The 27,992-nt window shown below is 30.2% G+C and overlaps 6 protein-coding genes across 10 annotated transcripts; 3 read left to right on the forward strand and 3 right to left on the reverse strand.

Moving 5' to 3' along the window:
* Positions 1 to 135: 135 nt before the first annotated feature.
* On the reverse strand, positions 136 to 11,383 carry LOC132914105 (neurexin-4). Of its 4 annotated transcripts, none has more exons than XM_060972932.1 (10): positions 11,212 to 11,383; positions 10,644 to 10,736; positions 7,441 to 7,637; positions 6,519 to 6,660; positions 5,772 to 6,142; positions 5,353 to 5,691; positions 4,469 to 5,273; positions 4,064 to 4,369; positions 2,938 to 3,564; positions 136 to 2,573 (listed from the first exon to the last, which is right to left on the reverse strand). In XM_060972932.1, the coding sequence occupies exons 1-10, from the start codon at positions 11,273 to 11,275 to the stop codon at positions 1,720 to 1,722; spliced, it is 3,798 nt and encodes a 1,265-aa protein (XP_060828915.1). In that variant the 5' UTR covers positions 11,276 to 11,383; the 3' UTR covers positions 136 to 1,719. The 4 variants fall into 4 exon arrangements, with proteins under 4 accessions (XP_060828915.1, XP_060828916.1, XP_060828919.1 ...); XM_060972933.1 differs by lacking the exon at positions 7,441 to 7,637 and adding an exon at positions 8,204 to 8,400; XM_060972936.1 differs by lacking the exons at positions 10,644 to 10,736; positions 11,212 to 11,383 and adding an exon at positions 8,204 to 8,341.
* LOC132914107 (L-aminoadipate-semialdehyde dehydrogenase-phosphopantetheinyl transferase) lies at positions 8,976 to 10,736 on the reverse strand. Its single transcript, XM_060972938.1, has 2 exons — positions 10,644 to 10,736; positions 8,976 to 10,065 (listed from the first exon to the last, which is right to left on the reverse strand). Exon 2 carries the CDS (start codon positions 9,925 to 9,927, stop codon positions 9,100 to 9,102), a length of 828 nt encoding a protein of 275 aa, XP_060828921.1. The 5' UTR covers positions 9,928 to 10,065; positions 10,644 to 10,736; the 3' UTR covers positions 8,976 to 9,099.
* Positions 11,384 to 11,939: 556 nt separating the features above from the next.
* On the forward strand, positions 11,940 to 20,188 carry LOC132914157 (dynein axonemal intermediate chain 3-like). Its single transcript, XM_060972996.1, has 13 exons — positions 11,940 to 12,592; positions 12,696 to 12,901; positions 13,046 to 13,477; positions 13,867 to 14,187; positions 14,265 to 14,513; positions 14,600 to 14,751; positions 14,979 to 15,326; positions 16,602 to 16,921; positions 17,207 to 17,435; positions 17,820 to 18,120; positions 18,444 to 18,611; positions 18,748 to 19,080; positions 19,919 to 20,188. The coding sequence occupies exons 1-13, from the start codon at positions 12,346 to 12,348 to the stop codon at positions 20,126 to 20,128; spliced, it is 3,516 nt and encodes a 1,171-aa protein (XP_060828979.1). The 5' UTR covers positions 11,940 to 12,345; the 3' UTR covers positions 20,129 to 20,188.
* Positions 20,189 to 22,704: 2,516 nt separating this feature from the next.
* Positions 22,705 to 23,772, forward strand: LOC132914155 (uncharacterized). Its single transcript, XM_060972994.1, has 3 exons — positions 22,705 to 22,850; positions 22,979 to 23,191; positions 23,320 to 23,772. The coding sequence occupies exons 1-3, from the start codon at positions 22,812 to 22,814 to the stop codon at positions 23,572 to 23,574; spliced, it is 507 nt and encodes a 168-aa protein (XP_060828977.1). The 5' UTR covers positions 22,705 to 22,811; the 3' UTR covers positions 23,575 to 23,772.
* On the reverse strand, positions 23,572 to 25,680 carry LOC132914154 (uncharacterized). The gene is made up of 3 exons (XM_060972992.1): positions 25,649 to 25,680; positions 25,439 to 25,572; positions 23,572 to 24,601 (listed from the first exon to the last, which is right to left on the reverse strand). Exons 1-3 carry the CDS (start codon positions 25,672 to 25,674, stop codon positions 23,922 to 23,924), a joined length of 840 nt encoding a protein of 279 aa, XP_060828975.1. The 5' UTR covers positions 25,675 to 25,680; the 3' UTR covers positions 23,572 to 23,921.
* Positions 25,681 to 25,829: 149 nt separating this feature from the next.
* On the forward strand, positions 25,830 to 27,643 carry LOC132914156 (uncharacterized). 2 transcript variants are annotated; one of them, XM_060972995.1, is made up of 4 exons: positions 25,830 to 26,129; positions 26,436 to 26,827; positions 26,915 to 27,123; positions 27,222 to 27,507. In XM_060972995.1, exons 2-4 carry the CDS (start codon positions 26,795 to 26,797, stop codon positions 27,385 to 27,387), a joined length of 408 nt encoding a protein of 135 aa, XP_060828978.1. In that variant the 5' UTR covers positions 25,830 to 26,129; positions 26,436 to 26,794; the 3' UTR covers positions 27,388 to 27,507. The 2 variants fall into 2 exon arrangements, 1 of the variants encoding a protein (XP_060828978.1); XR_009659521.1 differs by lacking the exon at positions 25,830 to 26,129 and adding an exon at positions 27,526 to 27,643 and having other exon boundaries at positions 26,214 to 27,123; positions 27,222 to 27,441.
* Positions 27,644 to 27,992: the final 349 nt, after the last annotated feature.

Genomic DNA, 27,992 nt, shown 5'->3' on the forward strand with positions numbered 1-27,992 from the left:
ATAATAATACTGTTATTATTATTAAATATTGATTTAACGTAAAGAAGTCTATTTCTAGCATCAAAATTTTGTTTGAATTACAAATTTGAAAAATCGTAAACATGTTATTTCTGTGGTAAATATTAATGAATAAAATTTGTTCATTGAAGTGTTTTTATTGTTTTTCGTTTCTGTAATTATATTATTTTAAACTGATAGTTAAACTATTAGTTTTCTATAACCATCGCATATTTCGTTCGCTTCCTTCTCACTTACATATATAGTTTCTATAATTCCAGTTAAAAAATGTAATTCTATTACTATGTACAGTGTATTTTCGTTAATTGTTATATTTTAAGAGTTTCACTAACAAAATTAAAGCATCTTACATTTTATGAGAAAATAAAATTTTACGTTCTTCAGGAACGTTGGATACTTTTATCGCACTTAACTTTTTCGTAGTTTATATGTGAAAGTGTAAAATTAAGTTTATGGCAACTCTACAAAATCTTTGTTGTTACAAACTACGTGCTTCAGCTAACTAGTTTTTATCAAGGACTTATTGTTACAAAATCATAATCACGACTTTTTGTCTTTATTTAGCAGCACATGCGCTCTGCTGAATACAGTATATAAAATATACACTGGCATATTATTACAGTAAAACATTTCCTTTGTATAAAAATGATATATATACAGCACACTCTCACTGTTACACGTATAGTATACGAATATTAGTTTTGATAAGATTAATGTTAAGTTACAGTATAGAATTCGGATTGTTACACTTCACGAAAGAAATAAAATATCTGTAAATACATAATAAACAAATGTAAATAAAATAAATATAAAGAAAAAGTAAAATGCACTTTGGACGGTAAGCATTACAAATAATACTGAGAACACACTTTTCGTGGAAATAAAGAGAGAAAAAAATATTTTACATGTAATGAAATATTTCTGAAGATTTAGAAATATTTTATATATGTACAAATAACTTTGTTGTCATTGATAGAAAAATAGCATAGCCAATAAATTTTTTAATGAGTTTCAAAATCAGTTGATTTGTTAATGTTCCTATGATTAACGCTAACAGGTAAAAACTCTGATATAACAGAGTAAAAAAGAAACAAGTAACTGTTCTCATTTTTAAAATAATAAAATGTTAAACAAGTATCTAATCTAACATAGTATTCTGTCGCGATGGTCAATCTAAATTTCAATGTACATAATAAATATTTATGCACCTCATAATGTAAAGTAATAACAGTCTGCAATTCGAAAGATTTTTTACTACTTCTTATTCCTAGCTATATGATGACTGACATTAATAAGTATTCAGAAAAAATATCAAAGGTACACTTAATACAAATAAGATATTTCTACATGCTTACATCTTTTTAACGTAATATTTGAACTCATAATTGTATATTATTTCTTTTATATTATCTTCTGTGATAATTCTACTATGACGAAAATCAATAAAATAAAAATGTTTAATGTCCAGTTATCTTTTAATATTTTCATTATTATAAGGGATTCGATAAATTTGTTCGTGCTAATTAGTTAAGTTTACCAGTCTCCAGTTTTATACAGTTGTCATTAAATCGAAACAGTAGAATTATGTTTCTTTTTATCCTTCCTATAAAATCTTTCATTATGACACTTCAAAGTGCACTTATAAGCATAATTTCATCTATATATTCTAGCATCGACATAGCGAAATATCTAACTTCGTACTTAAATAAACCATTCTTTCTTTTTTTGAACTTGATGACCAGTGGCAGAATGAACTACCGCTGAGTCTGGATCCAGTGCTATTTCAGCACCCTTGTCCTCCTGAGTCAAATATTCGCCTTTGTGTCTTGACATGTATCTTCCTATAAGTACTGCCATTATAACTAATGCTATAACAATGACTGTCAACACGCTTCCTAAAATCGCGGTGTCGGTTTCGTTGTAGGCAGCTCGAACTTTTTCTTCGTCTACTTGCGGTGGTGGACGAGTCTCTACGATATCAGGCGGATGCGTGATTGGTTCCACACCGCAGAAATCTTCCGTGAGAGGAGTACCCAAAGAACGAACGTTTCCAGGTCCATCTTCCTGGAATAGTAACTTCAAAGGGTAAATATCGTCAAATTCTACTCTAGATATGCAACCAGCAAAACCTTCTGTCATGGATTCGTTTCTTCCAATATACATATATTGTATATTATTAAATTGTGCATCAGCTGAGGTTTTAATGTTAAAGGGGAATTCTTTCGGCTCGTAATTATCGACTTGCAAAATGAGTGTCGCTCCTGAATCCTTCCTGCCTACCCTAACATCGTGATACTGTCCCAGACCGAAATGCTTATTAGGGAAAATAACTTCTTGTCGTTCAAAACCGAAATCGAAAACGACACGCAAATGTCCGCTGTTTGAGACCATAATTGTCATATATTCTCCAGAGATGTTCGAAAACAGGCCGAGTAAAAATCCTTTAGGATTCGTCGTTGTAAAACCAACTCTGATTTTTTCGGAGATAGTGGAACGCCAGCTACCCATGAAGTCGTACTTTATCATTGAACTTGGACGCATATTTACTCCAATTTCTATAATAAAACAAATTTTAACGTTAAAACTCAATGTAATACATAATATTCAATACCGAATTTTTAATAGTTTTAGAATCATGCAGAACGAAGTATAAAGAATTATCATTTCCCAAAATTTATTAGGTCGTTCGAAAAGTTTCTTTCGTTTTATAAGGAAATAAAGGATGCATAACATTTTCCGTTTTATATTATTTTATCGAATTACGTATGATCCATTTTGTTCTATCAAGATTACAACGTACGACAGATTAGATTTCATATTTGTATAAAAATACGTTGTTGTAAAAGACTTGTCTGTAAAAGAAAGACACTCTGGACAACCTAATATTTATGTTAATTTTTATCAAGGAGAGAAACATACCATCTGCGCAAATTGGACCTTTAAATGCAGTCCATCGACAGTCACAAGAATATCCATCGTATCTTTCATGGCACGTGCCATTGTTAAGGCACGGATTGCTCTCGCATTTACCCATACAACCTTCAGAAATTCCATATAAACTTTGACGAGCATAACTTCTCAGATCTTGCAACTGACCATTCAAAAGGAGAGCTCTAATACACCCAACGTAACCATCTCTATAATCTGTCGTGGCGCCAACCACGAGATCCGATGTGAGATGAAGCGCTCGTACTGGCCCCGGAGGTTCCCTTACTTCATTCTTTAACGCTCCATCGATTACGATTCTAGCTTCCTTACGATTTCTTTCAACCGACACGGAATGCCATCGATTATCAGCTAATTTGTACGAGGTTTGTACACTGACCGTAAGTGGGCCACTACCTGCTAAATACTGGAATTGAATCTGATTTCCACTATTTATAGAAATCTTTATATAATCTGTGGGTCCCTTGCTATGAATTATAACAGCGTTTTCGACGGTCGTTTTAAACTCGAAATAAATATCACCGCTGTGACCGATATCAAAGGTTGGTAAGTTGATGGTAGCATCAACGATGCGGAATGTTACTACGTTCTTGAACAGATCTACAATAAAACGAAATGTTTTATTTATTTTATGGGACAGGATTAAGGAGGGGGAGGGATCAGCTCCAATAACATTGATCTTGAAATTTGTTGTAGAATAAAATATTACCCAAAAAGATGGCCACTTCTATGTTACATATTAAAGTAAATATCACTGAAGCTGATTCCTCTATACTGAATAATTATCAATACTTTTGTTATTCAAGTACAAATAAGTAGAGGTGACTACAAAAGTTTGAACATTAATACAAGTGGATTGAAATCAATAATTAAAATGCTAATTACTATTATTTTACAGTATCTAATGTACTTACAAAGATACAATACACATTGAAATGTTTGCAAATGTATCTTTTAAATAGCTACTTTAAATGGTATGAATCTTACCTGACCTTACCTTGGTAATCAACCAAGGTAAATTAGAACCTTACAAACAATTTAAAATAAATTAAGTATCCTGGTTTACATGCATAATGCATGGAAAATGTTTTTAACTTACCATCTCCCTCACAAATAAGTGGCCCAAGCGTGTAACGACCCATTTTATCGTCCACCGGTGTACCAGTATCACCAAATCGTAATTGTTTAACTGGAAGATACTCCTTTTCAGTGATGTCTCCACTGTCTTCTAAGATAGTATCCAAGTCAGCATCACAGTTGCACCATTTTGTAGGATCCGCGCAATTCCCAAGTATACCGCATTCGCATTTACGTGAACCTGGTAATGCTCCACCCCAGTAGTCCATTTTCTGATTATTTCTACTGACCCACCACGAATTTGGTCTGAAATAATCTCCTTGCGGTACTAAAATTATATTATATTACGTTATTCAAATACAAAATATATAATCTTCGACGAAAATCACACATTTAAATCCCTGTTAATAGATTAATAAATAATTACCTGGAGAATTGAACAATTTAGAAAGTCTACATTCATAACTGATCCTTTGTCTACAATTCGTGGATCGATTAAGAAGAGCTTCGATTTGATCCATGTCCGCGTCGTAAATAATATCTTGTTCAAAACTACCCGGCTCTTGGAATCCATCCACAGGTGTAATGCGTTCATTGTTATGTCGCAAGATAGTCCTCACGCGTCCGTCTGTATAGAATTCACAAACTACCGGGAATGGTTTCAAAGGACCACTTCCATCAACGTCTATTTTGATATCTGCTCGTTGACTGACTGAGTTTATGTTTTTATATGCTTCGCATGATAGAGGATTCAAGGAAGTGTGACAGACAGCTCCTGTATATCCTGTATTGGCACAATCACAGAAGAATTCATCAGAATTTTGACGACATATACCAGAATGTTTGCACGGATTTGGATTGCAACGATCCATCATTTGACATGCATCAAAGACAATTTCGTTCTTGCAACAGTATTCCTCTTCCTTCCAGTCGGTTGGTAGCTTATAGTTGCCATCGATACTAATCATTCTCATACAACCAACGAAACCGCGATTGCTCTCTATCCCTGTCATACCACCAATCATATAAACAGGTCCTGTGATCATATCTAATATACGTCTCGTCCTCATAGGTGTTCCATCGACATTTAGGATGAGGCTATTCTTTGAAATTGTTAATATAACTTGGTGCCATTTTCCGTCATTGAACTTTTCATCGAAATTGTCTAAAGTTACTAGAGGACTTCCTTTCGTTTGAATATCAACTTTCAATCTACCATCTTCCAAAAATAGCTAATATATACAATATAAAACATTATTAACATTTATTTGATACAGAAAATTTTCATCTTCTGAAAATAAATTTACATACCTTTACGAAACCAGGTGAAGTAAATTGATGATATAAAATAATTCCTCTATCTTCGTATGTCCTAAAAGTGAGGGAAGCATTCAAAGAAGATACTCCCTCATATCCTTTAAGTCTGGCATATGAGCCATGAGTTAAAAATGTTACAGGGATTATAGGTGGTTCTGGACAGCTATAAAGCGTATTCACTTTGTAATATCTTAGATTCTCTCCGGTAATTCCTGTTTCCTTTAAATCGTGAATAATGCTAGTCGCATTTAGATAAAAATTTTCTATACACCCTGTAAAATTTTGATTGACTACCAATCCATCTTGTTTGTTAGGTACACCACCTATATATAACTGATGAAGGTATTTGAATTAATTAATATTATAGATTTGAAAATGTAATAAAAAATATTATACATTATTTAGCTACTTACTGCTCTATTTAAATCCAGTCTATGAAACTCTCCTTTTATCCTTCCTCTAATTAATACCCTATCTACAGAGAATGAGATATTCTTCCTGTTACGCGATATTAGAACATCGTGCCACATATTGTCATCCAAAAGGCTACCAACAGACAAACTAGTCATGATATCAGACCCCAAATCTATATTTAATATCATTCTGTTGTCTTTTAATTGTAAAGCTATGTAATCCCCTTGTGTCCCGCGAGAGTACATTAAAATACCATCTGCATTGTTCGTTTTGAACCGGAAGCGTATAAAATGTCTGTCAGTTTCTATTGGTTCCCTCAATAAATCATACCGTAAAAGAGATGAACCATTGAAGGAAAGAATGTCGGACACTACAAAAAGAAAAAATTAGTTAAGTAAAGACTTTGGCATATTAAGAGAATTTCTTGATTTGGAAGACTAAATTTTAGTCATCCTTAAAACATTTTTTCAAGAGAATTATTCACTACGAAAATAGGAACCACACTATTATTTTTATTTTTTGGTATGAGAAAGTAATTATTATCTTAGAAAAAGAGATAATTCTTTAAAATATTACTTTGTTAACTGTAAAAATGTGTCAATTTCTGATTTATGTAGATTTTCCATATCATAATGAAGTTATGATTTTGTATGGTTTCATGTTTTTCTTGATAAAGTCATCATGGAATGTCGCTAATTTTCTCAATAAAATTCACAACTTCCTTTTAAAAATATGTCATTGCTTACCATAACCGCATCCATACAATTCTATTCTTAACGATATTCTATCCCGCCATCGGGTTGGATTTATTCTTATCCATTGTGCAATAATTGGTACTTCAAATTTATTAAGTTTTATAGTATCACCATCTATGTTGCCTTTAAACATCTATAAGGAAAGAAAGAAGACGAATATCCTTATTTAATAATGAAATGCAATCTTTGTTAAATTTACTATAATCATTTCAAAAACGAAGTGTTTCTTTTGTATAATGTTATATAAAAACTTTGGAATTTTTGTTAACATATACATAATCTGTTAGTTGGTTATGTTTGATTTAAGTACAACATTTATGCCTAGATTGTTATGCATAAATAAATTAGATTAGGTTGGTAGACATTTTGGCATGCTTTTATCTATGTTATGTTAGTATAGCATTGTTATTTATAAGTGCAGAAGCATGAAAGCAAATGTTAAACATTCTATTGAAAGTATCATGTAAAAAATGTAAATTATTAAAATAATTATATATATGTATAGTGTTTAATAGATTTGAGTTAAGAAAAAATCCTCATAAATAGAAAAAAGATCTTCAAGCTATATGCTTGAGCATTTATTAGAAATTAAGGAAATCATATTTTTTAATTTTTTAAAACATGTGAGATTTAAGAAATTATTAACATATAAAAGCAGAATTATAGTTCCCAATGTGCCTCCACCAATAAAAAGAGAGCACTTCTGCTATGTATTTCTCACTGAAAATATATAATTTTAGAAATAATGAAATAATTCTTTTACTGAAAAATACGTTGCTATGTATAACATGTAAATGTTATATTACATATGTACAATATTGTAGCAAGTATATCATATCTTGGAGCAAAAGATACAAATGATTCTGTACAGAAAAGTTCTACGTTTCTTTATAGTCAATATCTCTATTAATACCTCATCTACACCATCCTGGCTTTCATAACTGGCCCAGGCTTGCCCATCATCAGAGTACTGGACAATATACTCTGTCACATATTCATTAGTATGTGCACGACCTCGTGTAGCTATGCTGCGTATCTCATATCTGTCCCCCAGTTCCACAGTAAGATGTTGATCATAACTGCTAAGCTCTGGTGACCACGTAGAACCTCCTGCAAAGCCCAGCCCCATGTCCATGTGTAAAAGGAAAAGAGTAGAAGCAAAGCAGTTAAGTAAGAGAAAGAAAGTGTTATGAGTCATTGGAAAATGGTAACATAATGATTATCATTTGTGTTTATATTTTAATAAATAATTATTTTAATAAACATATTATATTATAACACAAAATTCTATTTTCCATAATAATATTTACATCATTCAGAAATTTGGTATGAAATGCACGAAAAAGATATAGCTGTTGTGTATTCATTTGTACAAATGAAGAAGCATACTAACAGTGTTGTGTTAAACATGCAAACAGTATCTACCTACTTAGAAGTTTTTATGATACAATGTTATGGAAATTCATTCGTTATTTCATTCATGCTAAAGATACTTAACTAATATCATACTGAATTTCAGAAACCCAGTCTTTTGCATTATCACAGTGCAATGAGTTTTGTTAGTCATTAGTTAATATTAGTTACTAAGTGCAGTATACCTTTTCAACAAATCTGCTCATGGATTATGGCTATATTAGCACAGACACTGAGTCAAAAATTGTATAGGTTCAGTTTACCTTAACATTACCATCTTCTTCTTTGTAATCAACGTAGTCCAGGCCATTTGTACCATAACTGATAACATATTCCATAACATACTCATTTTGTACTGCTCGTCCCTGGGTCTCCACAGCTGTGATGTTCATTATTTGACCCAGGTCGATTATAAGGTACTGACCAAAGTCTGAACTGCTAGCCGTCCATGCGCTTCCGCCTACGCCACAACATATACGCATGCATGCAACTCAAAATGAACTTAAGGAAGCAGTCATATTTAACAAAGTAGGGTTATCAGAGAATTAAATACTACTATAATTATCATGTAATGAATTTAAGATAATTATAATATAACTAAATATATTTATAGCTGAAAAATACAAGTAATACTTAAGTTATACCTTTCAAAGGTGTGTATTAAAATAGTTGAAAGCAATATCATTTAAAAGAAATACATATATATAAGTTGGAAATATATATGTTATGTGTTATTTATGAAAAACTCCCTTTCCCAAGCAAAAGAGAGGAAATGTGTAAAAGTAACAGGTTTGTGTATTGTATGCACATAAAATAAATGAATTAAAAATTTTCTATTGCATCTTTTGTAGTTCTTAAATTGAAATTTATAATTAATTTCAATATTCTGTAAAAACTGTATTCTTTCAAAAATCTTAAATTTTTCAAATTTTGTACTTAATTTAATAGTAAATAATCTGATACATTTATGTGAATGTTTAAGTGTACATACGAAACTATGAATTTTATAAGGAGGTAAAATAAAATTTGGACACATATTTCTAATTATATTTATTAAATTTACTAACTAAATGCAACCGTTATATCTGTACATCTTTATTACGCATACATAAAAGCATTACTCACAAAAAACTAATGTAACAATATATAAAATTTAAAGTTATGGATGTTCCTTTTTTTTGAAATATTCTTCTGTATATTTAGGATCTTGTGAAAATAATGGAATAGCATTTGCTAAGAGTGTATCACTGTTTACATATTCAAATATTTTCTTTTGCGAGTTTGGTGCTTTTCCATTTTTTTGCAAAGCTATAGCAACACAGTGTTGGGAATTCAATAATGTTTCCTCAAACAACCAATCTTGTTTTACATCATTTATGTATAAAACAGTATCAGTTGTAACAGAATTTTCCATGAGTTCTGAATTAGTTTTAAAAGACATTGATCTAAGATCAATTGTAATACCTTTACCTATAGCTTTCACATAACTTTCTTTTAATGCCCAATGCCTGCAGAACATACTAATTTTATCAAAGTCGTTAGAGAACATATTTATTTCTTCCCATTCTAAAGGTGAAAAATTTCTATTCATTATACGGAAAAATTCAGGCAATTGCTTACCACCAGTGTACTCGAATTTCATTACATCTATTCCTAAGTTTATATTCCTCGTTTCACCTGCTAAAACTGTATAATTCCCGTGGTGAGATATATTAAAAGACAAATTTGAGGAAACATTTTTTAAAATAGGTTTATTATATGCATCTCTTGTAAATACTATAGCAGAGTATGGAATATGTTCATACTCATTAACAAATTTTCTCATCATTAATCTACCTGCAAGAGAAGCCCTAATATCTTTACGAAACACAAATCTGCCTAATCTTTGTTTCTCTTCTAACTGTATACAAGAAATAGCATAAGCAAAGTCCTTTTCACTGGGATTCCATTCCTTCCAATTGAATGCCCACCGAATACTTTGAAACATGTTTACTAATATTAATTTTAACTCTGATTTATAATCAGGTTAAAGTTCTGCAAACTGTTATTTGCTTGTTTTATTAAAGCACTGCTTTTTTTAAAGGCTCTTGTCTTTTAAAAAACCAGGCTACTCTTTAGCATCCACCTGGAGCAAATAGACAGAAGACATTGGATTACTTTTTTAATAAATAACAATATTTATTTCTAATTGATAAAGTATTCATTAAAGGATTATTAATTAATTATTAATAATGATCATTTGTGTGACTAGTGCTTGTTGCTTAAGAAGAAATCAGATGCACAGAATAACTCTGCAATGAGTCAGTAAGTTCATTTTACCTAATTCAGGTCTGGAGTTCTTTTAATTGGCTAATGTATGTGGGTGTCAATGAGAATAGCATTTCTTTAAGTTTTATGTCTTTTCAAACAAATCAAATTTTATGTCTAAACTTAAATATACAGATACATAATATGTGGATAATACACTACCTGTATTGCTATTAAACTTAATAATAAATATAGACAAAGAAAAGCAATCTTAGTAACAGGTATACATCATCACATACTTTTTCAAAATATAATATATAGATAGCAAGCAACAAACTACAAATTATCAAATGTTTCTAAACTTGTACAAGAAGATAACATAAGAAATGTTATTGAACAATATAACTAAGGGAAAATGCAGTATATAATATGACAAAAAAATTAGAGAAGCTTTACCATTGAGCCTGGCATTTTTTGGACCTCTGTTAGGTAATGATGTGGTAGCTGTTAAGTGAGCTCTGTCCAAAAGTGGATCGTTACATTCATCATCTAATTAAAAATTACATTTAAATTAATAATATAATATACATCAACATATCAAATATCATTAAAATAATTCCTTAACAATTATAGATTCAATATAGTACCTTCATTTTATATAATACAAAATACCTATCAATTTTTAATAATAGGATTAAAGAATTTTATTTTATGTAATCAGTATAAAATATCATGCTTCTCTAACAATATATGTACATTCGTACATTAGGGTACAATAAATGTATGATCGTAATACAATTCATTTCTCAAGTTATAAAGAATATTAATTCTTAAGTTGAATATTGGTTAATGGATTGGTTGAATTAGAAACAAAAGTTTGCTCGTTTTTCGATAGGTTTATCATACATTAATTCTCTACTACGCCATGTTGTAAAATGGGCTTGGCTGCATTGAATCATCTTTAGGAAAATTATTTCTCTTACGGAGGAAAAATTTCGTACAGTTAATAATAATATGTACTTACACGCAGAGGTGAATGAATTACTTGCAATTGCGAAAACGAACACAAAACACCTGATAGTATTCATCGTATCATTGCCCTTTCAGAGAGCAACATACGAGAAGCTACTCCTAAGCGAGACGCGTTCTTGAAACTGTTACTGATTCTCTCTTATGTTCTCACTGGAGTCATTTCACTAGTGTACTACTCATACGCACACTACGACGAGTCATAGTTACTCTCACATATGGTCACACATACATGCTACTATAACTATATAATACTTATCATATTATATTATATTGTAAAATATTGGATTATCTTATAGCATATTACATACTACTATCACATTATTTAAGATAAGATATTAATAATTATATAGAGAATATTTAAATTTTAATTTGATGGAATAAAACGTGAATTTTTTAAACACATTGGTGAAATTTAATGTACATACATATTTTAAAATGCAATGTAAGATATAAGATGTAACGAAATTATTATTCTACCGTATCTTACAGATATACTAAGTTTGTTATCAAATTATTTATTTGTTGTGAAATATGTTTTTATATGTATATATGTATATGTTTATATTTATATACATTTTATAACTTAAAATTTAAAAAAAGTTACCGGTAGTCGATAAAGTCAAATACGTATATTGACTAATCGGTGGTTATACATGCCTCATCAATGTTTAAATTGAAAGTAAATTTTTCTATGAAATTCCAAAAAACATAAAATTCTATATTTCTACAGCTTAAATAAAAGATAGAACACAGTCTATTGAGGCCTAAATTGGACTACAAGTAGCGTAGTCCTTAACTTGGCATCGTTTGCCAAAGATTAATTGATTAATACATGAAAAAACAGTGTATGCTCTGTAGTAGGATGAACAAGTATTGTAGAGGTATTCGTATGTCAATATTAAGATCTCACGTCTCGTTCAGTACCTCGTTCGTGGTACGATTACAAATCGAATACAATACATAGATATTTGACAGATTCCTGTCATAGCATAGTCGACAACGTCATGTGTGACAGAAACGTATTTAAATTGTTTAACGTGTTTAAATAATTTAGTATTATTTATATAATTTTTCTATTATAAGTAGAATATTCATAATCAACATACGCATAATCAACTGAAATATAATGGCTGATGAACATGGGACTCATAATGAAGAGAAAGAGAAACAAGATGAGCAACCTAATCAAGATGACAAAATTCTTCAAAGTGAAGAAACTGAACAGGGAGAATATGAAAGTACAGTTGAAGAATCAAAGAAAAGGGAATATTCTGCGTTAGCAGACGATGCCATGTATGATGACGATTATTCCGAAGTTGAAGATTATGGATACATGCCTAAATATGAAAAGGACTGGTCGGAAGCAGTAAAGTGTTAGTTTCCATTTTGTCAATCAATAGTAAATTCTTTAACTAACCATAACTAATTAATTTTATGAAACGTTATAAATATGATTAATTAGAATTTTCTGTGAAGCTATTTCTAGCGAAACCATAGATTGGGAGAAGGAAGCAAAGGAAACAGTACGCTTGGACATAAGTACATTAAAAGAAAGACGAAGAACGATTTTCGATTTAGATTCTTATTCCGCTTCCGGTCCATCAACCAGCGATCTTCTACGTCTTGCTTCGGTGGATTATGTACCCGAACCACCGAAAGAAATTCGCTATTCTGTTTCACTAGTAATTCAAATCAATGTCATTTTATTTATTTATATTGTTTTATTGGTTTTTCCGACCAAAAAACTCCTCAATTATGTTCTTATTCGATCACTGGTCTTTTCTGGATCAAATAAACAACTTATTAAGTAGTACGTTCTTGTTCAGGGCGCACCAGGTATAGCAAGAATCAACTTGTCGCCTCTAACGCAAAAGGTAGTTGGTTGTGTCATAGGAGAAAACGTTAGCACCGAGTATCCTTGGGTATACGTTCGGAAAGAGATCATTGAAGACAATATAGATCTCCACGAAGACAGTAGCGATTTCCTGCCAATAAAAAACGAGATTCGAATGTTTCCGAATTCGAAGATACTAATCGGTTATGTTCCATCGTTAACCGAAGAAGGTCAGTTTTATATATGCTTGACGGAGGAAGGTCGAGATGCTGTGGTCGAACAAATTCAGAAACAAAGAGAGGAACATGAAAATCGTGTGAGGACCGCCGTCTATAAACCGTTAGGGAAATGGCAGGAATTTAACAGCAGTGTAGAGATCGAGGCGTCCATCGTTAAGAATACTAGACCGCTGTTAGAGATCGAGGTAAAAAAGTGGAAGGCGAAATAAGGGAACGAATGAAAGTACTTTTACTATGTATGCAATACTAGAATGGAGGAAAGAGTTTCTTGTAACAAACGTGTCATTTTTTATTAATATATTTTTGGAGAATGAAATGGACTTTTACTATACACATATAGGGAATCTATGGTATATAATTATATATATATATATATATATATATATATAATATATATAATATATATAATATATATAATATATATATATATAATGTAATATTTTACGATATTTAAGATAAAATTGTCCTGAATATTCTTTTTGATAATTTTGCAATTATATTACATTCTGTTAAAAATAAGTAAATGTTCACTTTTGGATGATAGTGTATTGCGTACATCATCGGTTCATTTTAGGTAATAGGAACAGCAGATATATTCAATGCATCATTTCAATTCGAAGACAGAAAAGTAGACGACGTTAGAGATGGATACATCGAACTTCTCCCTTACCGTCAAATCTTTGAAAATATTCCACGTAAACTGTTAAACAATATGACTCAGGTTACTCCGGATGTTCGAGATGTGGAAACTCAAACGGCTCTTTCGGTACTTACAAATTGTTGGGTTCAGTACAAATATGAATATAAGTCTCCGGATATATCGAAATTTACGCCAGATAAAGTAGAATCTTTGAGGAGCTTCCTTCGTCGTTTCAGCGACTATGTGTGCGATCAAGTTAGTTTTTTTTCAATCTAATAATAATATATAATATGTAATATAACTCGTCTATTCTCGTCTTTATACTATTGTAGTTGTTGTTAAATGCTACTTGGGACATTTACACGAACGATTATGGCAATTTAGTGAGGAACATAAGAGATACACAGTGGCCGATACCTGTAAGCTATGAGGAACACTTAAGCTTTCATGATGAACAGCATGTGGCTAGTAAAGTCATCAATGATCTTTGCTGGCATCCATTATGGACTGGTATAGCGTTTGCTGCCTATACGAGCTACTCAAAGAGTCAATATCTAATTGGACCTAAATCGAACGAAGAGGTGAATCTATAAAAAAGATGTCTTTCTTCCAATTTTCTAGATTTCTTAAATTTTTAAGATAATAAATTTCGAATTTTTTGTCCCAGGTAGTTAAGGCTTGCGACAATAATTTTGTTCTCGTATGGTCGTTCAACGATCGTTTGACACCAAAATTGGTTCTTGAATGTCCAAGGGAAGTGACATCCGTAGCTGTGAGTCCACTAGATGGAAATCTGATCGTAGGTGGTTGCGCAAATGGCCAGTTAAGTATTAATAATTTAAAGTGCTAAGAAGACTATTATTGAAAAATATGAGTATTTCATAGCAATATTTAATGTACAATATAATTATAATTTAACATTAAAATGAAAAAAATCAATAGAAATGTACTTATCAGATTTTCTTTCTACGATCTTCGTATTTAATGTCTTTAATTACTAATAATTTTAATGTTTTATGTTTATAAAATACCGTGTTTAAACTATTGCAGATCGTACTATGGCACATCCCAGGTAAAATCGAGAAAGTGGAAGCGGTAATTGTGTATACAGCTGCTCAAATCAAGCATAGAATCGCGATAAAGACTTTGACCGTGTGGATGCAGGAAGTAATTGGAACGTCCGTAATCAGACCTACTGCAATATCCTCGTTAAAAGAGAGCCAGAAGGCGGCTGTGACTCAGATTATATGGATTGCTCCGTACGATCAGCTTGATTCCAGTGGCAGAATTACATCGTTGCCAGAAGACACTAGTGTCAATGATTTATCCTCGCAATTTGTAACTGCAAGCGAGGATGGTACGATCGCTTTCTGGAACTTGAAGTTAGATGAAAAGTTGGTCTTTTTTTTAAGTAAATTCGATTCATTACTTATTATACATATTGTAAGGATATCATAATTAATTTAATATTTTAGAGTACTTTAATCCTAGTACGAGTATGTAAATAGGAGCACGCTTTGAGCATTTTAAAGATACTTAAAAACTAAGATATATATGTCGGATCATCTTTGGAAAACGGAGCGTGTAATGAGTCTTGCTGCCAGTTGTCCATAATTGTCTTATACCAGATGATGTTTGTTTATGGGAGTGTATTACAAAAGTTAACAAGTGATATCGATAATTGAGTGATCGAGATGTCTATGATGATGAATTTAGGTTCGATAACGAATACACGGTCAACGGGATGACAAGCGTTCTCTGTATTAGTCGAACTTATCGAATAGAATCTCAGTCCAAGTGGAACTGCCCTTATATACTCCTCTCCGAATTCCACAGGTCAATCCCTGTTTTTAAGGAGAGTTATTTAATTATTTTATGCCTCTGTTAGGTACACGTCCCTCCCGTGACCATGGCTACGTCCAGTGACCCATTATGTCACATCGAGCCCAAGCCCATTGTCATAAATCTCGGACAATCATAATTAACTTGACTCATAAACTGCTATTTCTCAGTTTTATTGTTTAAGTACGACTATAATAAAAAGTCTGGACTAAAGTATTGGGGACTTTCCCAAACATTCTGAAAGAAAGGCTCCGGTGTCCTTTCATCTCCGACATATAAAATATAGAAAACATCTAAAACAGAGTATTCGTTATAATTAGATTACAGAAGTTAATATCGAGTTTTTATATATTTTTTAATATCGAGTTGATATACAATTTTTACACGATAAGTAAATAATCTTCCAGTTTTCCTTATCATTATAAAAAATGTATGTTTATTTGAACTTTGAGATCAATATTATTAGAGAGAAAAGAAGATTACACATTCAGAAACTAGAATACGATTTACTTAAAGTGCAAGTATTTGTCATTAAATATAAGCTAATTAAATTAAAATGAAGGTTCTCCAGAAATTAAATGTTATTCCTTATTATTTTATTTTGTTACATAAATATATCATGAATATTGTTTTTTAGTAAGTCATCATTTTCATCTGTTTCATATCTTTTTTAGCTTCGATCAGAAAAGTTTATTTGTTCACGATTATGCACTTTCAGAAATTAAATAAAAAAGAAGGAATTAATCGGAAATTAAAATATGGTTTACAATTTCTTATTGAATTAAACTTTACTAGCGAGTTAATCAGAAATTATTATTTATTATAAGATGGCAGATGTATAAGAAGGAGAAAAAAGAGAAAAAGAAAGGTACCGTAATAAGACCAGAAGCATTGGCAAAGTCGATATCTCCGTTTAAAGTACTGGACCGTATTTTCAAGCCCTATTATGTCTTGACAATCCAACATCCAAATGAAAGTCGAAATGTAGTAATAACTACTATGAGCATGTATGCACCGAAATTTATGAAAAAACGCACTGACGTTGTTCCATCAACACATGATGTAACTATACGGAGGTATTTTGAAAATGTTATCAAGAAACCAGATTATGTGATGAAACCGATGATACATGTCGGTACTGTAGAAGGTATAAAAAAACAATGTATAAAAAGAAAAAGTAGATATTTTGTCCCTCTAGGATCAGTATTCAAAATGAATATTTCCATTTTTAATTATATAGGGTATTTATGTATATTGATTATATATTATATTTATTTTTGCTACACAGGTTTATCTTAAATTTCTTCGTCTTGGTACAATTTTTTGTATATAAAATAATTGTAAAATATTAAGCAATATAAGATAAATCAAACACCTTGTATATTTTTAAATCATTAATTTAATTGTAATTTAACTACATTTGATTTTCTAGGTGATTTTGGTTGCATCACGTGGGAAGGATACGATTTCACAACAGATTTAAATATTAATACAGAAATATGTGGATGGTGTTGGTTTAAAAGAATACACGATGGTCCTATAACACATTCTGTTAGATCTAAGGTAAATAGATCGTGGCTTGCAACCGTAGGTGGCAAAATATTCGCTATTTGGAAGGAGGATATTGGTATACCGTTATTTTGGAAGAAATCACAAGTTAGGTACATTTCGGATTTTTAAAACATTTCATTATAATTATAATACTCTCGAAATATAATATCTCTCGAATATAATAGTTCTCGAAAGTATTTGTACAGTTAGAATACATTTATATGTATATGTTGTATGTATTATATAAAACATTTCGACATTCATTAACATTATAATGAGACATGAGTGTCTTGATTATATTGAATCTAATCTAGAAATGTATATAGAAGCTATGAGATATTTGACACGAAGATATTAGTAAGAAATTAGTATACAATATGAATAGTCATTCTGTATTGACTTTTAAAACTGCTCTCCTGTAAAAGAAAACGCAACTTATCACGTTCTTTTCCTTTACTTTTATATACAAAAAAATAATTTATCCTTTTATATAGCCTCACTGCTATTTCTTGGGGTAGCTATCGCCCCACGATAGTAATTCTAACACGATTAGATGGTACCGTCGAATTATGGGATTTCATGGTGAAAACAGAAGAACCATGCGTCATGCAGAGTCTGTCAGGTCGCATAATTACGGGGATATACACACACGAATTATATTTGACTCCACAATGCGTAGGATTTTGCGATTTCAATGGTATCTTAAGGATGTTTCTCGCTCCCGATGTTTTTCTCAAGAGCGACACTGCTTGTGTAGAATGGATGAGTAATTTTATCGAACGCCAAGTTAAAAGGGTAAATTTGTAGAAAATGAAATGATATTTGAAACTTAATTTAATCTATCAACGCCACGATATAAATTGGTCAAACTACTGGATTGCTCATTTTCTATACTATAAACAACGCAAATCTTTATTTTCACTTATTCTTTTTGTACTATTTTATTTTAATTCACTATTATCTTTGTATTATATAATTTTTCAGGATTGTAATATTTTAATTTTTCAACTTTTTCATAATAATTTTTTCATCTTTTCGAATACAATTAGAATTTTTTTCTTGTGGCATACTCATTAGCTTTGAATGGGTTATTAATCCATTCGGATGGGTAATTCTAGGTAAAGAGCTGTAGAGAATGGTTAGAGAGATGGACACAAACGGCTTATAAGGAAATCGAAGAAAAACAAAGAAAAGCAGAGAGGAAGAAGCAAGAGGAAGAAGAGAAAGCAGTCACCTCTAAAACAATGGAAGCTGAACCTTTAGTAGAGCCTCTAAAAAAAAGCTTAGTATGTTTCTTTTCGATAAACTAATATTATTAAAAGAAAAAGATCAGATTATAGAATCGGACTTCTTTTTAATGTAATAATAATAACAAAAAGAATTTAAACTGCTATTTGATCGTTAATTGGGACGAATTTTTAGAGAACATGGGAAGTGATTGAAGAATCACGCGAAAGATGGAAAACAAGGGAGTTGAAGCACATGCAGCAAGTGCTTCTGGAGAAGAAAGGTTTAAAGAAAGACGACCTCGAAAGACAGCGTGAACCTATTCTAAGATTACGGCAGGATGCAGAAAGGAAGAAGAAAAAATTACGGCAGACATTAAAAATGCAAGAAAGTATTTTTGAGCACACCAAAAACCTTTTCTTCCCCAAACATCAGCCAGAGACCAAACGAATTTCCGTGGCGCCAGTGCCAGGAAAAATCGATAAACCAATTACTGTGGAGGACACTATACTCGAAGAGGAAATGATGGTAAATGGAATGACGAAAGTCGGATTATAGTTTGAAAAATATAGCAGAAAATTCTATGATAATCCCTCCATAGGCAGATTTTATAGGCAAACTACTACAAAATTTTATCTCTGAATTTTTTCATCAAAAATGATTCGAAGAGCACATAATTAATGCGGATTAACAGAGTGATTTTATTAGAGGCGATTAACTGTAGTAGAGGGGTTAAATACTTCAGAATCTTTTTTTAAATTTTTGATAGTTTAGAATACTAAGAAAGATAAGCTTGGATATAACTGATCTAATTTGCCTGTGGAGAATCATCAGAAGGTCAATAATAACTTAACACACTATATCACAACGTCCAATTTATTCATCTCGTTTCGTCTTATTGCATAAATATTGTATCATTATTACATCGTTACAAGAAGAATAATGTTGAATACAATACAGCTAAATATTTTAAAGAGAGCTTCCCGAGTATTTACATGACTTTCTTTATTAGTACTATTGTTCTTTATTATTGGCCATTGTTGTGTGTCTTATATCGCGTCTAATTTTTCTGATGAAAGTATTGGAACACTTGTACAGACACCTTTTATGAATATATTATATATGTTACACGAAACTTAAGTTTCAAATTTGATCAGTATAATCATGACAGTTATGTCTTATTACAGTGTTAACGTTTCAAAATATTTTACATACAACATGGATATAAAAGTTTTGTAAGTGTCCAAATAGTTTCGTCAGCCGCTATGTACTATGATCGATGGACTAATATTATTAGAGGATATCCTTATCGTATTTTAATTATGGTCTTTCTTCATTTATGATACTTTCTCTAATGAATTTTAAGGAAATGCAACGAATTGACCCGAATGAAGAGATCATTTACCATTTTATGGAAACGCAGGCTAAAGTGTTAGCTGATTTACAGAAGCATCCGTTTCAGCATTCGTTTAATTGGGAGAATATTCTAAGAAAGAAGAAAACGATACGCGTCACGATGGATACCGAGTTGAAAAAATTGAACAAATCGAAGAAAAGATTCAGTATAATCATATAAATGATATCTACAATAAAACATTAATTTAACTATGTAACTATGACTTATCATGAAAATATACTTAACACATTACGTATGGATCACGAGATATTTCGTTTTAATGTTAGAGAAATTAAAAATAAATTGATTTTTCTGTTACGTTACCAAGGCTACGGAACCTTGCATATGGTCGTGACAAATGGTTAGCAAAATAAATATATGTCGAAATTTCGAGAGGATGAAAGATAATTGGTCAGTATTGCCACAACATCGGTAGGTTTGTGTCAATCGTGCATCGTACTTTATAGAGTGTTTTATTGTTGTACAACATTTTGTTATTTGAAAGTCCGCGTTTTAATTTGTGAGGAAATAGTTTTTTAATTATTTTACAAAATAGGCCTGAACTTAGTGACGATAGCAACATTCTTGAATTAAGAAGCTTATATACTAAATAGATGTATAAAAAATATGTAGTAATATTTAAGAATACTTTATAAATGTGAATTTAAAAAGTACATATATGCATTATACAAAATTTTTTTGGAACGCTCAAAAATGTGTGGACCCTGGAAGCGCGTTGAACGAGCAGAATGTTGTACGCAATATGACTTAGCATGAAAATATACTTAATTTTCAATGAAAGTAATCTTAAATTATTGTGTTACAAAAATAAAATTTTATTTTGTTTATTGAAAATTAATGTAAAAGATTAAAGTAATGTTGAGGTAACAAAAAGTTAAGTTGAAGAAAACATTGAAAAAGAAAAAAAAGATGAAGAATTGCGCTTTATTCAATTGCAAGAAATATTGCGTAGATGAATTGGGATTAGATGATTCACATTCATGTAGGTGAAATAGCAATCAGTGCCTTACAAATAAAATATCCGGTATTCGTTATAAGAAGGATTCAAGCAAACAAAAGAGAGCAATTTGTGTCGTAGTTGTCTCCAACCACCATCACATACGCTGTAAATGATCTTCAATTTTGTTATAGAAAATGATTGCAAACAATTTTTATCTTTATAACATAAATAAATAAAAGTAAATAAATAAAAAAGTACATAAATAAAAGATCAAAAGTTTTTCTAAATTAATAAGGATTATAAACCAATTAAAAGATAATAACATGTTTTGAGAATTTAAGGAAATTGCCGTGATAACAAATATAATAGCATGTTATTCTTACAATTATTTTTGTCCTTGAAATCTATTGAAATGAGACCTACATAACGAATTAAACGAAAGTTGTTCTGGGAATATTTTTCATCGTCATTCAAAATATATACATAAAAGGGATTACATAATCTTTAAACTTGCTTGACAACTCTAGTATTTTTTTACGATATTATATGACTTTTCAAATGCGATAATCTCATGTTTAAATGTATATAAACACTCATGTTTATACATTAATGCAATGATCAGGAAAAAAAATATGGATTCGCTGGATTTTCCAGAACCCAACTTGGACTTCGTCAATTTACTGAAATTATTATTAGTGAAATTTTACGAGTGACAAGTCACAATATATATGTATATCAATCATTTCTTTTGCATTATAAAAGAGAAATTCAATATAACAAAACAAAAAAAAATTGCAAAGTAAATTGTAAGTTATCTGATTATTCTAGTTAACATAAAATTGCAAAAAGAAATTTATAAGCTATAGTTCATCAACTTATTAAAATTATTAGTTGGTAAATTATTATGGTCCAGATGTTAATCTAATCCACTTCGAATTAACCACCCTGTATAAGAATTATTCTCTTTCCCTGTATAAGAATTATTCTCTTTGTTGCCAGTGAAATCTAGATCTAAAATCGTTCGTCGTCTTTGATGATCATTTTGTCGCGGTAATAGGTGAATTAATAGAATAGGATCATTCTCGAAGTAATTGTTCATTACCATCTTAAAGGAATAACGAGTGGGGATATATTTAATAGTGGGGATATATTTAATAGTGGGGATATATTTAATAGTGGGGATATATTTAATAGTGGGGATATATTTAATAGTGGGGATATATTTAATAGTGGGGATATGTCTAATAGTACGGACAGTATAAGCAGGCCTTTAGCACAGCATCCAACCAGGTTGTCATTATCCGTGCAGAAATGTACATACGTGGTACGTTCCTTTTACTTTCTGCGTTTATCCTTCAAGATTGAAGGATTCGTTCGCTTACGACGTAATATTTATTTTTAATTTTTTAATCGACTATTATCTCACAAGTTTACGTGCTTGATAAAAATTTCTTATTTTTTCTTATTTCGCGCGTTACTATAATTTAAAAATAATTTTATCATCATAGTTATTGTAAATTTGTCTGTAAAATTTGTATTGTAAAATTTATTTTAAAAATTTGTTAAAAAGAGTACAAGTAATTTTTAGTATCTATTAATATAATTATATAAGTTTTTATTTTTCATGGTATGAATATATTTTCAAACTAAAATTATTTTTTGATATGTTTTAAAACATAATCGATCTTCCTTTTTAATTAACATGTGGATTTAAGATGAACAGATAGAATTCGTAATTTATAGATCAAAAGTTGATTCATAAACAAATCGATAATCGATTTAACTCTAACTTAACGATTCTTAAAGTAGGTAAAAATTATAGAAATGTATTGAACCTTTATCATATAATAATTGTATACAATATTATATAATTATTTTATTTTATTTTCAGAATATTCCACCATGTATCGAATAATCATACTGCTCACTTTTATTGCGCAGGTATGTTTGCCAAAATATCAGTTTCATTAAAAAGAAATTAAGAAATATTCCTAAAAAGTGAAATTAATTTATACTTTCATAAGTTACTTAATATAATTATTTAATATTGCGAAATCCATATCTCATAGCAAAAGGCTGCACACGTCCATTTGGTACCAAATAACGCTGGAACGAAAAATGTAACAGGGGAACTAACTTTGGTTCAATGCGGAGATAACTTAATTAAAATTACTGGAAAGGTATATGGACTTACAGCAGGGTTACATGGTATCCATGTACACGAAAAGGGAGACTTACAAGATGGTTGTATGTCTACCGGTCCGCATTTCAATCCTGAGAATGTAAGTTATTATTTAATAACAAGGCCACATTAAAATTTGCATTCGATTCTTAATAAATTACGTATAAAATATGACCGAACTATAAATGATGCTTATAAAAGAAATTTATCTTTGATTTCTACTTTTAGGTCACTCACGGCGGACAAAATAGTCCGGTGAGACATGTTGGCGATCTAGGTAACATATTAGCAAACGAAAGCGGAGTTGCTGATGTAAATATCGAAGATTCTATTATTTCTTTTACTGGAAATAACAATATCATAGGACGTGCAATTGTCATTCATTCCGGCGAAGATGATCTTGGAAGAGGCAGCAGCCCTCTTTCTGCGTCTACTGGAAATTCGGGAGATCGTTGGGCTTGCGGTATAATCAAAGCTGAATAAATTCCTAATCTATATCTAATCTTGATCATTATATTTATATATAATTAGGCCTCAGTGATTTTACTTATATATTACGTCCAATATTAAAATTTAAATTCTAATATCTTGTCCTATGTTTCTCCTCATCACAAGAATCCCAGAACTTCAATTTCTGTTTAACACGCTATTACTTATTAAATAAATGCTTTCAAAATGCTATATATATATATTATATAATATTATATAATACCAACGATATATAATTGCAATTCCAAATTTGTCAAGAAACGCAAATTGTTGATGAAGATTGTGAATCTTTTCAATTTATTATAGACTCACCATTTCAATAAAACATTTAGCGACGATCTTTATCCGAGATGTTCAATTTTTGGTAAAGTATATGCGACTGTGTATTGCGAATTCATAACGTTATTAAAAGGCATTTGCTCGGGTTCTGAAAAACTGTTTATCAATTGTCCATATGGTTGTAGTTGAATTTGATGAATATATTCCATTTCAGCTTGATGAACTATCTTTGATACTTCTGATTTTACTTTCACTTGTAACGTTAGTGGAAATTCTCGAACTGTTTCAGCTATAGTTTCGAAATATTTCATTAGAACATCACGAGTTTCATATTGTTTATCATTTGCATATTCCATTACAAAAGATGAAGATCCGATTATACGAGGTTTCTCATATGCGTTCTTTGAATTTGAATTTGAAAGTTGTTGAGTTGGAAGAGAATCCGATGGTATAGTGATTACAGACATCGATTCAGACCTTAATTTTCCATCATTGGTGTCATTTAAATTGGTATTTTCTATTATCGTATCTGAAATACGGGGCGATCTTCGCACATCCTGAGTATAAAATTCCGGTAACCATCCATATAATGTTGCTTGCTTCAAATATGGCTTTAAGAATTCCATTTCAGATTGGTACTGATATGGTTTTGGAGGCAATTTTTTTTTTACTGTTGGCTTCCACCGTAGAAATCTTAAATACTGATCTTTTATAATAATCCATCTCCTTTTACATCGTGCAGCTGAAATGGAACAAAGTTTATAATTAACACACATTTTGCAATAAGTACAGGATACTTGAAATACTGCATCTTGCCCACTTTTTTGTTTTATTTCCTTTATTTTATTTTGTTCATTTTTTGTTTTATATAACTGCCCAAGGGCATGTATATTTTCAGATTTGTTTTAAACTTTACTGATATAACCATAATAGTCATATCTCATTGTAGTGTTAATGAAATTTCAAAATGTTTTATATAACATGCTTAACATATATGTTAAAGTTTTCTATGATGTATCATGAATCATTGTTCACAACGGGTGAAGAAGTCATACAATTTATATATGATATTCTGGTTTACGCAATGTCTTTACATTTAAAAATTTGTTCTGAAGAAAAAAGTCAGATTTACAAAGATGTCGTATGTATAAAAAATAATAAAAGGAAAGATATAAAATAATGTTATGGACAATATGGTGTAGATCTATGTAAACACAGCTTTGAAATCTATCACACAATTCTTTATCTTTAAGTAAGTTATTTGCCATTATCTTTACAATATAGTTTTTATTGTCCATTAGTTGTCTAAGGGTTAAAGTTGTTAAAATTATGAAAAGATCATGTAACATCTGAAAAATTCCAATGTACCATTTAGTAGTCCAAAAAAGACAGTATGCGAATATATGGTTAATCAACTAATCCTGTTGTTCTCTTTGGATATACATGATTCAAGCTGGATCAAATAACTATCTATTATTAAAATATAGATAGTTTATAAATAGTTGGTTTTTGGTATTCAATATAATTTTACTACTTTTTGTGTATTTCACACTTAAATAATATTAAATTTATTTCTTACTTGATAATCCCATAATCCTCGCAATTTCTTGCCATACATTATTTCGTGCGACGTTAGATCTATAATTCTCAGCAGAAGAATTGTATAGTAGTTCATGTTCTTTCACGAGTTGTATTAATTTTAAGTCATTTATCCTAAATAAAATATATGGAGCAATGAACAAATAACATTACAATAGTATACAACTTATATATATTCGATTTACAATACCTTTTTACAGTCACCATTATCAACATATAACAATATTAGTTAATAATAAAATACTACACTACTCATGTATGAGACAGGTTATCTTTATTATCAACAATTATTATTTATTATCATAAGCAGTTATTAATTATTAGTTATTAATTCAGGTTCTCTCAATATTACGGTCTTATAGAGAGATCTGGACCTGCAGACTCGATAGGAAAAACTGTTTGAAAAATGAGTTGTGAAAATCAACAAAGTAACAAGTTTTCATACTACAAGATAGATAGAGATGAATAGAGTGTCTCTGCCTTTGTCTGAAACATTTATTGCATGTCACGCATGTGCAGAACGAGATCCTTCTTGTCTTCCATGTTGATTTTTCAGGACTCGATAAATTTCAAACATCGATACATACATTAAATTATTTTTTACAAGAATTTACAAGATGAGAATCTTTAGTAATTTCTTATTTATTTGAATGTATGTATTAGGTTATTTGGTAAGTTCGCAGCAAATTTGAAGCAAGAATTGAAGAAAATGTATTTTTATGAGAGTTACAAAATAAAATTTGTTCAAAAATAAAATCCAATAATATTAATTATAGAGGAAATACAACGTATTCTTAAACTACGAACTTTCTTTGTTTAATTCATCTTTTTAATTTATTGAGATATTTGAATTTCCCGCCACATGCGCTAATTTTACTGATTCAGCACAAAATAAGATTACCAATACACCATAGATAATTTAAATTGTGAATTTTATTCGAAAGTAAAATATAAACGTTGTTTGTTCTTTTTAACAGTGATGGATATGTTTATATGTAACAAGTGTTTTGCCACACCACATAGAGGAAAAAAACCATTTTGCTTGACTCAATGTGGTCACATATATTGTAATGGATGCATACAACAAGGCAATAATAAACAACATAAAATGATAAATATTACTCATGCTATAAGTATATGCTCATATTGTATATAAGAATAAATCTATTTTCTCTTTCATAATTTAGCTGAAAAACAGTGTCCTCAATGTCAGCAGATTGATATTTTTTCTGTCGAGTTACAACAACCATCATTGTCGAAAGTAGAGAATTTCTTTGCTCCATTGAATGAATCATTGGAATCATTACACAAAATATGTGGTTTTCAGAATAATCAAATGAAAATTATGATACAACGCTTTCATGAAATCGTGTGTTCCTTACTTTCTTTTCCTTTTTTTTCCTAACTTTTGTATGTTGAATTGAAAGAAACATATGTTTTTAATCAAATTCTCAAGGACAAAAAATACGAAACATTGAAGTCCCACTACTATAGCCTAACTCAAAACATGAAAATGATGAGAGATAAATATATTAAACTGAAAATGGAAAATACTGAACAGAAAAAGAAATTAATGTCTTTTGAGATGCAAAATAGAACTTTAAACTCTTTAAGTGATGTATCTACACCAATAAAATCTGGCAACAACAGAAGTTCAAAAATGAGGTATATGGATACAAATCCAAAATTAAAAATTTCAAACTATTTTATAACTTCAAATACTAAAAAAGATATATAACTGGAAAATTCCTTTTATTTTGTAGACCTGCATCAAATTCATATTTTTCGTGTGGAGCAAATATGTCGAGTCAATCATTTGACGTGAGAAAGGGAAACGCAATGTTCGAAGGTTTTCGTATTCCTTATCCTCATATAGTACGATCAGTTGGTTCTCGTGGAACTTCAGATACCAATTCTACTTACCTTTAGATTTTGAACAGAATTAGAACAATATTTTAATTTATCTATACATAATAAAAAATGGTAACTGTATCCCTCTCCTTAAGTCATTAAAAATCTATAATAAAATACGTATAATCTTACAATGAATTTACCCTATTATTGTAGAATTAAATTTTACAAAATATAAAAAATTAAAAACATATGGAAGAAATATTTATGAAAAAGCAATAATGGTTTTTTCTGCATACAGTTACTAAAAATTAAAGAATTATGAAGGAATTGCTTTTTTTCATTTATATAGTAAAATTGCTTTCTCTTTATTTACTCGTTAAGTACGTTTTAAGTACTTATGACTATACTGATAATAACCCAACATATATTTTTCCTGCGAAAGTACACCGACTTGAACTGTAATCTTTTAACTGTTCAAAATTCAACTCATATATCCTTATCAAACTTATTTAAATTACCTACGTATATTGTTACGAAGATTTTTTATAGAATATTGTATAAAGTTAATTGGCAACTATTGTATAAAGTTAATTTTATTTATTTATCTACCTATACAGAAAATTTGTTTAGGATTGTAAAAGTTTTCAGTCTACCATTATAGGATTAAAAAATAAGAATAT

The sequence above is a fragment of the Bombus pascuorum genome, chromosome 14, assembly GCF_905332965.1.
Source record: "Bombus pascuorum chromosome 14, iyBomPasc1.1, whole genome shotgun sequence".
Taxonomy (NCBI): domain Eukaryota; kingdom Metazoa; phylum Arthropoda; class Insecta; order Hymenoptera; family Apidae; genus Bombus; species Bombus pascuorum.